The sequence below is a fragment of the Malaya genurostris genome, chromosome 1, assembly GCF_030247185.1.
Source record: "Malaya genurostris strain Urasoe2022 chromosome 1, Malgen_1.1, whole genome shotgun sequence".
NCBI classification, from domain to species: Eukaryota; Metazoa; Arthropoda; class Insecta; order Diptera; family Culicidae; genus Malaya; species Malaya genurostris.
In genome coordinates this window covers 100499231-100514429 of record NC_080570.1, presented here as the reverse complement: position 1 = coordinate 100514429, position 15199 = coordinate 100499231, and the positions used below count along the sequence as shown (strand labels likewise).

The window sequence follows — 15199 nt, the reverse complement described above, 5'->3', positions numbered from 1 at the left end:
GAACGAACGAACGACTCTCGAGAACTAGTTATTTTAACAGAACTCTGCATCACTGAACGGTTCTTTGAAATTTGTTTTGCCCATCTCTAGTATAAATGAAAACTTTAGAAGGAATTACCACAAATACCCGTAGCTTAGCCTAACTAGGAAAATAGTTTTGTCAACTAAACTACTCTGAATATGAAACACAACTTTGAATTCAGCATAACTGAACAAATCATGCTCAGTTTTGTACGCAGGTCAAATATTAGTCGCGCCTTTGTGCATTATTTTCACAAGAGAATTTTTCGTGCAAAGCAATCTACGCAATTTTGTTTAAGTGTGCACGACATCTGTGCCTTGTACTCAGAAGCCGCTGAACCGGAGCAGATTGTATGTGATTACTGAAATGCATATTGAAATTGCAATAATTTCGAACCTCAAACTCAAATGAATCAGCTTACAAACAATATATTTTTTATTCGGAAAACGGGTTTTCACAAGAATCACATTTTCAATATTGTAAAAGCAGTATAATCCTGTTGCATTGATTAAAACCCTTCTGCATTGATTCGAAAAGTTATTGTGTTTTTAATGATACGTCTACAAAAATTGCACCTTTGCTGTGTGTAGTACGTATAAAAACACAGATTGAAGTGTATTTGTTTCCCACTGCCCCAAACCAAGCCCTATCCGGAAGACCTCATATTCCTGCTGCCAAAGATAGACGAACAACAAGTGTGCGTAATCTTTGCCTCGAAGAGAGCTCATCCAAGCGCATCGGTTGAGGCCGAGATTTTTTTTGCGATGAGCAAATTTTCTGATGGTTTGTATTTCCCAGGAAATCAAGCATTTGTGCACTTCCGAGGAAAGAGAAATCAAGACACTGTATAGCTGGCAAAACAATTGCGAGACTGGCAACACTGATAGGTCGACCAAAACATCCAGCTCGTACGTAGAACACGTGCAAACCTCGGTAGTTGGTCCGTCAGTTCAACCTCATCCGCTACTCCACAGTTTCTAGCAGGCTTCGATTCAGTTCACTTAGAATTAAATGTTGGCGATAGCAATCGAAGCATTTCGAGCGAGCGATGGCGAACTCAGCACTTAATTAGCGCACTTCTTTAGTTCCCTACGCCCGTCTGTTTACAAATTGCATCTAATGATGATACGAGTTCTTGGCTCCGTGCATTTGCTACACTAATTAAACTATATAGAAGTATTTCGCTAAAACTGTGCTTGCAGCGCAGTTAAAAATAAGTATGAATGATCTCAACACCCAATTGTCGCGAAATTTAATGAGTGAAAGTGTCAATGTTTTGAATAGAAGATACGGAATTTTGGTCTACTAAACAAGATTTACAACGTAAACAAGTTGATCAGCTGTCATCTTGGAATCCATATCAGGTATTTTGGCCTACAGATGGTTGCTAATGCCACCAACGAAAATTGCCAACCGTCTTCACTTGCTTTTAACTCAACGTTGTGCCAGATGCTTCGACTTAGGTCATGGTACGGAGAAGCTCGGAACACTTTTCAATAAAAATGAAATTAAACATGCCTCGAGCGGCATTCATCACAATGATGGTTTACAAACTATGCCCATGACTGACAGAATAAGGTCTAGATGAAAACCATATGATCTCTTTCTTCATTTTTTTACAACAAATGGCGACAAGATACGCGATATTGCTGACGGAATGCGATCGTAGTGCGGGAGCGGATTTATTTGATATTTAATATTCTCTGTTTTTTTTGCGTCGCTCGGACCTAACGACAGCGTAATATGCTAGCCCCAGAACTAAAGGCATCTCATAATTACATTTGCTTTGCTTTCCATGAGAATAATGAGATTTTGCTCCCACACCCGATAACGGGGGTCACAGGAGTAACGTTTTTGCATGTAGCAGAGCAACTTAATTTTTGCGTGTTTGTTTCTGTTTCAGATCGCCGACAGATAAGAAAAAAAATCACATCAAACGACCGATGAATGCGTTTATGGTTTGGGCACAGGCGGCCCGTCGTGAAATGTCCAAGCAAGAACCAAAACTGCAAAACTCTGAGATTAGCAAGGACCTAGGGAAAATGTGGAAGTAAGTACATACGATCGATCGTTCTTAACTTAACGGAATCTGGTATGTAACTAACATATTGCCATAATCTGATAATAGTACATCTAGGCGAAATTTCCAAATGACAGTAACAGTTTTTATTCGTTTACTTACTCTTCTGATTATTGTGTAGCGACTGTGAAGATTTTCGTTAATTTTCAAGTACTGACCAAAAGTCAAAAGATTAGCGGCCCTTAAACGAGAAATATTATTGTCATTTTTAATGACAACTAGAGTAATGACATTCCAAATTTGTATGGAGAATTCATCATTACTACACGTTACACGTTCATTAAAAATGGCATTTCTTTTTAGTAATGACATTTTTAATTATCGTGTAAGGGCCGCTGTTCAGTTACCGTTTCATACAAAAAGTTCACAGATAAAGGTTGGAACGATTTCATTTATTAGAAAGAGAGAGGGAGTAAACAAAGAGAAGCTCTCACTTACTTAAATGGCCATTTGAAAAATTCACCAAGAAAAAATGAAAATTATACATGCCGTACGTTAATCTAATTCAAGGCTAATTCTGATTAACATAATTTGGAAAGTACATTTCATCTCCTGAGTCTTTAATTACTTGTAGCAAATTGAAAAATTATTCCAACATATTCTATATTCTCTCGGGTTGTAGCGATCTATGCGAAAATACAGTTTAAACGATTACAGTAATAATCTTCAATTTGCAAATCTGATTCGCTCTAAGCTCCCACAATTTTTCTAAAAGTAATGGTACCGGTTCTATTCATTGAGTAGAACATCGCTTAAACCAGATATCCTTTTTTCTTCAACGGTTTAAAAAATCAAAAAGTTAATTTATCGACTTCTGCGTTGCTGAAAATGGCCGTATTCAGCAATAGTCATGAACAACAGGAATGTTATTAAGGCTTCTTCCACAGTTGAAATTATTTACAGTTATTAAAAACGGATAATTGATGATAATTTTTGTGACAGTCAAAACAGGGAGCGAAATAGGGAGTTGAGAGAAGCTGAGAAAAAATTGCACCGGCGTAAGAAACATAGGCACAATGAGAGAATGTCTGCAAGAAAGTTTATTTGTTCTAAAAGAAGGCAACATCATGAGAGGTACTCCCGTACCAATTTTGATCAACGACCGCTAGGAAGGATCGGATCTCGGCCGAATTTCTTAAAGTTGAAAGCGAACGGCTGTAGTACGCCTTCCAACTAGTGATCGGAATGATCTTGAAATTAGAGGAAATACCTTCCGACTGGCTGAATGGTGGTGTACAAAAAGGTTCACCGACTTGATTGTGAAAACTATCGTGGTATAACACTCCTCGATACCGGCTACAAGGTGCATTCTAGAGTTATGTTCAGCAGACTGCGTCCGTTGGAAAAATCCTTTATCGGCGAATACCAAAGCGGATTTCGAAAAGGACGTTCAACGACGAACCAGATGTTCACCTTGCGATAAATTCTCGATTAGTTTCGGGAGAACAACTTGCGTACTCATCATCTGTTAGTAGATTTCAGAACAGCGTATGTCTCAGTAAAACGAAACGAATGGTGGCAGATCATGTGAGAACATGACTTTCCAACAAACCTGATTAGACTGATTCGTGCGACGCTCAATGGATCGAAATCAAACGTATCAAGATAGCTAGTAGGACATCCGATGCTTCCATGACGTTAGATGGATTGAAGCAGGCCGACACGCTCTCAAATTTGTCGTTCAATATAGTGCTCGAAGGTGCGATACGAAGATCCGGCGTGCAGAGAAACAGAACCACCATCAATAAGTTTCACATGCTTCTTGGTGTTGCGTACGACATTGATATTATTGGTGGGGATCGTAGAGCTGTGGAAGAGGCTTTTGTGTCCTTGTTCATGGTGATTGGTCGAGAACAAGGTAGCCCAAACGATGTAGGATCTAATGTGGAGATTGTTGGGGTGCGATACGAGGTTGTTGACGAGTTCATATATCTAATGATATTAGCCGCGAGGAGAAAAAACGTTTTGCAACTGCTAATAGGGCTTTCTACACCCTAGGGCTGAAATCTGTAGCTTACAGACACGCACAAAACTTGCAGTATACAAGTCGTGGACACTACCTTCTGCCCTATACGACCACGAGTCATGGTCGTTGAATGAAACAGATATACGAGTACTCGGCGTCTTTGAGAGAAAAATCCTGCGCTTAAGATTCGGTGGTAAATAGAAAAATGGAATCACCAGCTGTACCAAATATACAAACATGCGGACACTGGAAGGCTTATAAAACACGGCGGACTGGACATGTAGCAAGAATGCCGGAAGAGAGAATACCCTACGAGATGCTCAGCAGTGAGGTCGTCGACTGCGGAGTAGGGCACTTGCTGGGTGTACGCAATCGAAGAAGATGCTCGTGCAGCGGGAGTACAGAGCGACTGGAGAACGGCATGTGCATCATTAAGCTGGAACTCATTATTACTGTTGAATCTAAGATCTTTGAATCACTCATCAATGCAAATCTTTTGTACATTTGTCGTCATTATATAAGCAATTGCCAGCATGGATTCTTTCCCGGTCGATCGGTTGAGACTAATCTAGTTAGTTTCACGTCTTATTGCACCGAGCAAATGTCTAAAAAATACCAGATTGATGTGATTTACACAGACCTTAAGGCTGCCTTTGACTCAGTTAACCACGAAATTTTACTTACTAAGCTTACTAAGCTAGGTTGCTCGATTCGATTTTGTCAATGGGTTTGATCATATCTCTTCAACCGTCAAGTTGTAGTACAAATTGGAAGCACGGTATCTAATTCATTTACCAACAGATCCGGAGTTCCTCAAGGAAGCACACTTGGACCACTTCTTTTATCGCTGTTTATTAACGATGTTGTCTTTGTCTTAAGGCATGGTGAAAAGCTATTGTTCGCCGATGATTTGAAAATATTCCTCGTTATTCGCAAAGAAGCTGATTGCCAAGAATTGCAGCATCTTGTTGATATGTTTTATGAATGGTGTGTACGAAACATGATGGTTCTCTGTGTTACAAAAAGTTATGTTATCAGCTATTATCGTACGAGAAACAAACTTAGTTTCAATTATACTGTGGCTGGCACTGAACTGCAACGTGGACCACATCAAGGATTTAGGTGTTATTCTGGATGAGAAACTAACATATAGTCGTCATCTTGCGGCTACGATTGACAAAGCAAATCGGTTACTCGGATTTATATTCAATATCTCAAGAGAATTTCGTGATCCACTCTGTTTAAAGGCGCTATATTGTTCCTTGGTACGATCGCAGCTAGAATTTGCGAATGTTGTTTGGTGTCCTTACCACATCACGTGGATTCGAAGACTTGAAGCTGTTACGAAAATTTGTACGTTATGCATTACGTGAACTGCCCTGGAGCAACCCGTTGAGTTTACCGCCGTACGAGGATCGTCGTCAACTATTAGGACTTAAATCTTTAGCCGATCGACGACATGCATCACAAGCGATTTTCATACTACTTCAAGTTACTACTGGCTGAATATGATGCTCCTAATCTTTTATCCCAAGTGAGCTTGTATGCTCCTTCACGTATTCTTCGACCGCGACCTTTACTACATACTGATCTACGCAATACCAGCTACGCTTCGAACAGCCCGATTTTGGCAATGATCCGCCGCTTTAACGAGTTCAGCGATTTGTTTGACTTCATCACAACGTCATCTCAGCTTCGTCACAGGTTACTGTGGCACTAATGTCGTTTTCGTTTTTAAACTGCACTACACCGGTGCAGTGCTACCAAAGATAAATAATAAAGACATGTACGTGCTTATAAATATTTTTAAAAAATGTGGTTCGTTCTCGGTACCTTCCGAAATGACCGCACTCACCGCTTGGTGGAGCGCGAGATTAATTGGATTGTTATCATTTCAACCAAAGTGTGCCATAAATCTCAATGTATACAAATGAGCTACCGAATCGAAAGGGTTCTCACGATTTGACATTTGCATTATGAATGTATGATGGGAACTCAGCAGTGTAATCAATTTATCACCATTGGTGCCAGTTTCACGGAGGACCGCAGATGTGCGCCAAAAAAAAATCGTGACTGTCATGTCTGGAAATTCGTTTGTGGTGCTACACCATGGCATGAATAAACGAACAGAAATGATGAAAACATAAACAGTAACCCTTGACTACAATAAAAGATTCCATTGCACAGAGCTACACCGAACTTTTTATGAGTGCTACACCAGTGGTATCGGTGCAGAAAAAGTGTAGCACTGGAGTAGTGCAATTGATAAAAACGAACGGTTCCAGTGCAGCTTTCGCTGCACCAGTGTAGTGCAATTTAAAAACGAAAACGACATAAGCTGTTCATGATTATTTTTATTCCGTTAAGATAACTTGTAAGGTAACTTTTAGTAGCTCATTAAGACTTATTGTCAGATGAGCATTATTAAATAATAAATAAATAAATAAATAAATATTGTTATTTTAACGAGTTACGCAAGTGTTGTTGATGTGGAACACATCTTTGTTTTCTATATAGAGGTGCAAATAAGAAATTCAAGGGTAAATACAAGTAGAAATATGGTCAGGCTTTGAACAATTACAGCTCAGTCGGTTTAGTTTCAATCAGTAAAATAATTTCACCAATTGATTGAAAATATTACTATGTATTGATATGAATGATCATAGCGATGTATTTTCAATTAAATATCATTAAAATGTTGATTAATAGCTAGCAGTGTCCTATTTTGTCTGCTAAAAATCTTCGGCATACCGGATTTCCCTGCCAAGATTTACTAAATCGCATCAATTTGAATAAACTAATCATTTGGCCAACAATCCCAGAGGGTACTGGAACCGGTTACAAAGCTTCTGAAAGACTTTTTTGAAAAGACGCAAAAATGTTTGCATTTCAGATTGTTCCAGAACTATTCCCATAGACATTTTTAGTTTTTTAGATAGAATACTCCAAATGGCAAAACCGACTTACCTCAAAGCGATCTGGAATAACACCGATGTTTTTGGACCATATCAACACCGATTAAGGCAGAATGAAATTAAAGAATACGAGGTTTTTCTGACACCAAATGCATCAAGATCGGTCAATTTATTAAGTTGTTACAATTTTTTGAAAAACCCGGGCGTTTGAGTGTTAATAAGATGTACTCGCTTAATAATGAGAAAATTTTTATCGCTTCAACCAAAATCGCAAAATGGTAGAGAAACTTAACTCTATAAAAAATCTGCTTGCATACAAAACTTGAACACAAGCTTGACGAAGAGAAGCTTAATATCGAAATTCGTTTCGCAAGCATTGACAAAAATATAATGCATACATTTGGGATATTGATGTAATCACGTCGCAACAAAACAAATGCAAACCAAGACAAATAGAGTCTATATTTTGGGTCCACGTGTTTGGGATTGGTTCCTAATAAAGATCAATCAAAGGAGGATTCAATATTGTGACGATTGATTGAACTGTTTGATTGAAAATGTCGATTAATAGAAATTTTGGTTGCCTTGTTCCACATCGATGGCTCGAACAACCTCATGAGGCTGATCCTTGTAGTATTTTCATTCAAATTAGAAATAACATGACAAAATAAAAAATAGTTGCCAGAAGAAAAAATTCGTAAAAACTAACTAATTCTCTTGACAAATTTAGAATAAATGCTCAAAACCCTGTTCGTTAAACGATTAAAATTTAATAAAGTAAAGCTACTATATTTGAACAACATTGAAAAAATCTGGAGACTAAAAGCAGGGAACGAGAAACTCCTGCAATTCTGGCCTTTTACGACATGGAAGCGGAAGCGTATATGTATATATGGCTAAATGGACCACAATAGTAATAGGTACTATTAACGTTTTGGTAATAGGTACTATTAACGTTTTCAATAAGCAATTCTATATCCTATCACACCTTCTTTTCGATTAAATTTTGTGTTCATTCGTTACTTAGTAATACTTCCTGACTATATGTGAGGGTGTTGAAAATCGAGTAGGTTGCTCATCCTGCTCTGATAATTCCCAAAACGCTTAAACTAGTCGTTGGTAGTGTAGCAGACGTACTTTGGTATACCTTAGAGAGTGATTTCTTGTTGTTGTAATATTGGTGTCGATTTCCGTCACAGAAATACTGAAGGTTACTTGTAGCAGGTTTAGAAGAATTTTATTTGTGTTTTGATCACTTTTCATCCGAACTCTTAGTCTTTTCCTAGTTCTTTTTTTCCGATGGTGACTGATCTTGGTTGTGGAAGCACCAACGCCAGGGTATTTTATATTTTAGATATTCTCTTCTTAATATCGTCTTATTTTTCACAGCACTATTTTGTTCTTTATTTCTGCTATTCCGATCTAAATCGTAAAATACTCACAAATGAACAGCTCTTTCAAACGTATGTGATAAGAATAAAAAAACGAGTTATGCTAAAAACTTCAAACGATTTCGGATATAGTTTTCACATACCACACTGTTGACTCACTGCAGAAATCGCCTTACAATTTTTCGATAGGGTCAGTCATCTCATGGCTAGAGTCGCCATGTTATTTTGCGGATTACTTTGACTTTTATAAACATAAAATTGAATACAATGTCTTCGCTTCAAATCTAAGAAGCAGGAAAACCAAGAATGAAGTTCGTCAATTGTGCGATACTGCTGTTATAGTAACGCGAAAACTCGAAACCTATTCTCATATTATTATTATTATTATTATTATTATTATTATTATTATTATTATTATTGTTATTATTATTATTATTATTATTATTATTATTATTATTATTATTATTATTATTATTATTATTATTATTATTATTATTATTATTATTATTATTATTATTATTATTATTATTATTATTATTATTATTATTATTATTATTGTTATTATTATTGATGGATCCAGCAGAGACAGAATATAATATATAATATATTATAGTTTGAATATATAAAATGACTACTGGACTGCCCCTATGGGACTGATATGAAAGTATGGGCAGTGGAGCTGAGATGAAAGAGGGTACACCCTAATTATTTTTGTCACATATTATAAATAACGATTCCTTATCCGAGACGATTCCTTATCCGAGACGATTCCTTACGAGAATGGCGAGTGTCATTTGATTTAGTTCGATTTTCGTTGAGGTCGGAAAATATCTTGGTATGCATGTGACAAAAATGTTAAATGCGAAAGAAAGTTCTTCTATAAGGTCAGCTGATATTGAATTTCATTCGAATTTATTTTTTATATTCAGCCCACCAACGGTGAAACAATATTGCACAAGCTTTCAGGAGTGTAAGTGCTCAAGTCTAAGCAACAGAAGCTCATAATTTCATCCGATTCATTCCAATTTTTTCAATTATTTCTATCTATTAATTCACGGAAAATGAATGAAGCTGACTCTATTTATTTTGTGATGTCCATATGATAGTACGAATTTCAGTTTTCAACAGTCCAAAGAAAATAGGCGGCCTATTAAAAAGCAACTGGATGCACTACAACTGTAAATCGTCACGAAGTGGTCAAACAGTGAAACATAAGCAAACATCAACTGTTGACCGTGTTCGTCGCTATCTATTTGTGCCCGAACCATACTGTAAATCGCGGATGGACGGATAATCGAAGCAGATGTGCCTGACAGTAGTTGTTGTACATAAATTGAGAATAATGCAAAATAGTGTCAATATGGTCATATATCATAGCAGGATCTTTAAATTCAATTATAATACTACTTTCACGTTGTGGAATATTCTAAATTCTATTGCTAAGCATGTTCTTAATAACATTAACAAGCACAAATTCTGTGTCGGGACACACAGACTTGCAATATAGGTTTGATGGGCGTTCTTGATTGATGGAAAGTACGATCCTGCCACCGGATGTTGGACATTACTGCGTATAAAAAGACCAACATAAAACAGAGCATCTTATCTAATTTCCCATGCAGCATTTACATTCTTGCAGACTCTACTCTCTCTCTCTCTTTCTCTTCGATTTTCTTTATTTTTCTTTTTACACGGATACACGCGGCTTTGATGAATGAAAAATACAACAATTAGCTGCATTGTGCCGAACGGTTTTTCAAGTTGCATACAAGCGCAATCCGCCGATGCCACTGACTGACACTTGGGCAGCTTGTCTCTGACGTGATTCAACGGTGGCCAAAATTCAATGTCGCTACGCTCAACCATGTGCAGCTCAGCGGCCGTCGGAAATGAGATTATACTGTTTGCAGAGGTTTCGTGAGGGCAAGGTATACGCCTAAAAAGTACACATATATCAATACTACGATGTTTACAAACACGGCTGACGGTGCCGTTTATATTCGCATCCGATGGAAGTCTCTACTGCATTTGAGTATCCGAGATTTAAATTTGTAGCTCTAGTATGATACTAAAGTAAGGAGAATACTTTATTAGTTTTCACCGAAATGCAAGAGTCTTAGCTGATGTGCCGAATGTAATCGATTTTCGGCATATGCTGGCCGATTCAAAGGGAGCTCATTGAGAAGTTTTCGACTCGTCAGTGCATAACAGTTTTTATTGAACTGCTGTGCCACTCTGCAGTTCAACATAATCCGCTAAGCAGACATAAAGTTTCTGCTACTTGAAAAAATCGAGTGTATTTTCGTTGAATGCAAACCTTCTTCTGCCGAATATTGTTGAAAAGAATTGCCATTTTTCGAATGCGCACCGTTCGCACAAAGTAAACCTAACTTCATTTTTCGTTTATATCTGGCGAACGTCAGAGAACGCAATTATCAGGCCACAGAACTACTCACGGAACAAATTATGTCAGTACTGGAACTAATTTAATAAATGTTTTCTTTAATGATAAAGTAGTCATTACAAGTTTACAATCAATACGTCAGAAATTAAATAAGTTCGAGTGCATTCTCCTTGAACGCGAAGCTTCTGCTACTGAATAATGCCACTAGTGCGAATGGCGCTCAAAGCACAAAGTTTGCAGAACTAAGAGGCGTAGATCTCAGAGATGGCAGGATCGATTTTGATCAAACTAGATGTAAATAACAAATCTCATTGTTAGGTATCAGAGCGCTATTAATTGTTTTTGAGATCCTGTGTTTATTTTTGAAGTTATTGAATGCTTTATCCCAAATATACGTCATAATTGACCATTCAAACAAAATTGGTTTCAGAACTTAGATAGTTCAATAGATAGAATTCCACCAACTTTTAACGACCGGCTGCTCGGCCATCCATGGAATTTGACCATCAATGTTAACTTCCCTCTCTGAGCAGCCTAGATAGCCGTGTAGTGTCGGTAGCGGTTTCCCAACTGGCTAAGAATAACGCTACGGTCCACCTGTACCGGTGGTATAAGTCCACCAAACAGGTAAGCCGTGTGGCATCCGGCGGAATTATTTTTTACCAAGAATTGATCCACTGGTTTCCTGTTCCATGTCGTAAAAAGCCACAAAAATAGGAACTCCTAAGTCAAGGTGTATTTCCGTGCCGATGGCTGAATGGCTGCAGGAGGTTAAACATTGCAGTCGTGAACGGAATATCTTGGGTTTTTCCTCAAGGTGGTGTACTATCCCCACTTTTATGGAACCTAGTCGCTGATGGTTTGTTAAGGAAACTTAATAATGGTTTGTTAAGGAAACTTAATACGTCGGGGTTATTCTTGACTCAGAACTGAATTGGTCTGCTCACATTGACTTCAGGATTAAAAGAGCTTGCATGGCTTTCGGCCAATGCAGACGAGCTTTTGGAAAATCATGGGGACTCAAACCCAGATATATTCATTGGATCTACACAACTATTGTTAGACCAATTTTAGCATATGGATGTCTTGTATGGTGGCAGAAAGGAGAAGTCGCGACAGTTCAGTCGACGACACGACCAGATACTCAGAAGAAAATTTGGAATAAAAAGTGTCCGTGAGCGATTTACCACCAGTTACCACAAAAAGAGCGACCCCTTGATAATGATGAAAATAATCTTCTTGAGCAACACTGTTGTGGTTGTTACGAGCTTGTTACCATGGTATCCCAATAGTGCAAATAAACATAAACAAATGGAAATACGGGATACTATTTTCGGTAATACAGGCTCAGTTTAACAAATTGTTTTTGTATGGTTTAGGATGACTCAGGTAAAGACAATAACCTAGCCGGATAACGAAGCTCAAATCTTATTTGTAGAAGAACATTTTCGATTTCAGGTTCGATATTACCGGTACTAGAAGTAGACGCAGAAATCAAACAAATTTGCAACTGAGGCTTTAAAGAAATACAATACTGGCCATGAAATCGGACAATCAAGATACTTCAACCAAATACAAATTACTTGCTTCAACAGTTATTTTCAAAGGTATTGGCACGCCTAATGAATCGAAAATCGAGAAATTTCATTTCGTAGCTAACGAAATATTGCTTTCATAGACAACTGGAAAAAGAAATTTCGCCAATGAATGAGATCACGCAGGAGAAGAACAGTTATCAACCTCGCCAATCCTTAGCATTGTGTATCCTAAACATGTGAATCAAATATTAGTAATATTGAGGAAATAAAATGTTATATTAATAAAAACGAAGTTAGTTATACGATCTACTCAGTTTTCGAGTAACTGAGAATGTTTTATTTAAATCACGATAACGAAGGCAAACGATGTTATCCTTGAACTGCAACGAATTTTCAACTGATTTTTTTTTATATATTGATCCCGATTTGTTCACATGCTATCTTCGGTAAAGTTTTTCGATGATTGCTCTCGTACAACATTTACAATGCTGCTTATTGAAACAATCATAATTTAAAATTATGAATATGTCCAGTATGTCCAATATGTCATTTTCAAAGAGAACGCTTCAAAATCTTCAAACATAAGTGATCTCCAATGTTTATATACATATTTTTTAATATCTGAAGCATATGAAGAACATGCAATAACTTCTTATCTTCCAATTTTCTAGTTCGGTTCAGTCGTGGCATCCCAATAATCAACTGACGATGTTTGTCTACGATAATCACTACCTTTTCTCTCAGTATTATCCTCATTCTCCAGGTTTTACGAAATATTGTTCAAACATTAAATCATTTTATTCTGTCTGTTCAACGTTCATGGTTTATGTCAACAAAACTATTCTTCGAATTTCGAAAAAAATAATTCGATTTGATTAAAAACACCAGTTTCTACGGTGCAGGAAACTGTTATTAGAAGTAGAGTTATTTGTTCTTAGTTGCCAGTTTTTAATATTTTTCGAACGATTCAATTTTGACATTACGAGTTACTGGGGGGTAGTTAAATTTGCGATACAGTTTTGATAGACGAGTGGCAGGTCGTGTCGTCGGTTCAGTCAAAGCTAAATCATCTCCAAAGGATGGTCCTAATGGCGATGACAGGAGCATTCACGACAACTCCTAATGCTGCTCTAGAGGCGCTACTGTGTATTAATCCACTACATGTGTTCCTAAAACAAGAAGCATTATCTTGTGTATACCGTCTTAGGGTTACAGGGCTTTGGAACAGTAACCCATTAGATTATGCTACCAGCCACACTCGCTTGTGGTCTCAAATGGTTACGTGGGATAAGTATTTACTCGCTCCTAGTGACCTAACTCTCACATGCAGTTTTCCTTTTAAAACATTCAATGTGAGCTATCCTCTTCGTTAGGAATGGTTGTCTGGTTGTCTGTAACAACAACTTGATGAACACATAGTTTGTTTTACGGACGGTTCTCTGTTGAATGATCGTGCTGGTGCTGGTGTCTACTGTCGTGAAATGAGGCTGGAGCAGTCTCATTCACTTGGTAGATACTGTACTGTGTTCTAAGCAGAAATCTACGTAATTCTGTGTGGAGTACAATCGGCACTTCAGCAGAGGATCTGTGGTAAACGTATTTATTTTTGTTCCGACAGTCAGGCAGCCTTAAAAGCACTCAGTTCGAATGACTCACGGTCGAATCAAGTGATCGCATGTCGAACTCAAATTGAAGACCTCAGCATTTCAAATGCTGTTTACTTCTTTTGGGTACCCGGCCATTCTGGTATTACTGGAAATGAATGGGCTGATGAGTTGGCTAGAGCTGGTGCAACGAATGATTTCGTTGGTCCTGAACCAGCTTTACCACTTTCAACTAGTTGGATAAAGCACAAGATTCGTTCTTGGGCTGCATCCAAACATGCCAGCTACTGACGCAGCTTGCTCAGACAAAAGCATTTCTACCAGATTTCAATCTGAAAATTTCAAAGTGTCTACTGCATTTTTCCAAGCATCATTGAAGTATTCTGGTCAGAGCTCTGACTGGACATAGCAAACTCAATTATCACATGGCTACTATTCAACGTGCTGAGTATTATTCGTGTGATTTGTGTAAATGCGATTATGGTACTTCATATCATCTGATGTGTAACTGTCCCGCATTGACGCAGCTACGTATCCGGGTTTTTGGTTCTCCATACATGGTTGAGTCTGTGTATGCGGAGCTAAAATTGAAGGATATTCTCTCGTTTCTCACCCAATGTGGTAAGGAGCTATAGTCAGAAGGGTTCATCGTTCTTCCTGGAGTGAATGAATCCCTTTTGTATTCACCTTAAATAGGGTTTAGCAGATTGTTTGGCATCCTTTGGGGGGTACCGAATTTACTTCTGCTCGTACATACTGCGAGTCGTTCTGCATTCTTCCGGGAGTGCAGAATGGTGTCGCTTTTGTAAGATCTCTAAATCCTCTCGGGGGTTGGAGGTTTTATTAACAGCAGACTGTTCGGGACCTCGTAGAGGTTCAGAATTTCCTTCTGCTTCCACTAAATGTGATCCTCAGCAGATTGTTCAGCATCCCTTAGGGGTGCAGAATTTACTTCTGCTTTTATGTGTTTTTGTGTCGTCAATTTTTCCCATCCTCCTAGTCCAACCCTTACCATTTCCTTTCAATCCTTCCCTCTTATATATCGGGAAAATGATGCTAAAAACAAATTGATGGCAAGGCACAAATCTCCGAATATCAAGGGGAACGTGCCATTTGAGCCAATTTGTTCTGATTCCTGATTCCTGATAGATAGTTCAATAGATAGAATTCCACCAACTTTTAACGAAAATATCGACAATCATTTAGGGGTTATTCTATGTTTGTACTTAGAGCACATTGAAAATGTCGATGTTCTTACATAAGCGAATTTTTGGCTCTA

The 15199-nt window shown here is 37.9% G+C and overlaps 1 protein-coding gene across 1 annotated transcript in view; it reads left to right on the top strand.

Moving 5' to 3' along the window:
• LOC131427247 (transcription factor Sox-10) overlaps positions 1-15199 on the top strand; it is a 59350-nt gene that overhangs the window by 36757 nt on the left and 7394 nt on the right. Inside the window, exon 2 of the mRNA XM_058590263.1 lies at positions 1926-2072. Coding sequence (XP_058446246.1) covers positions 1926-2072 — 147 coding nt within the window. The remainder of the gene's footprint in view (positions 1-1925; positions 2073-15199) is intronic.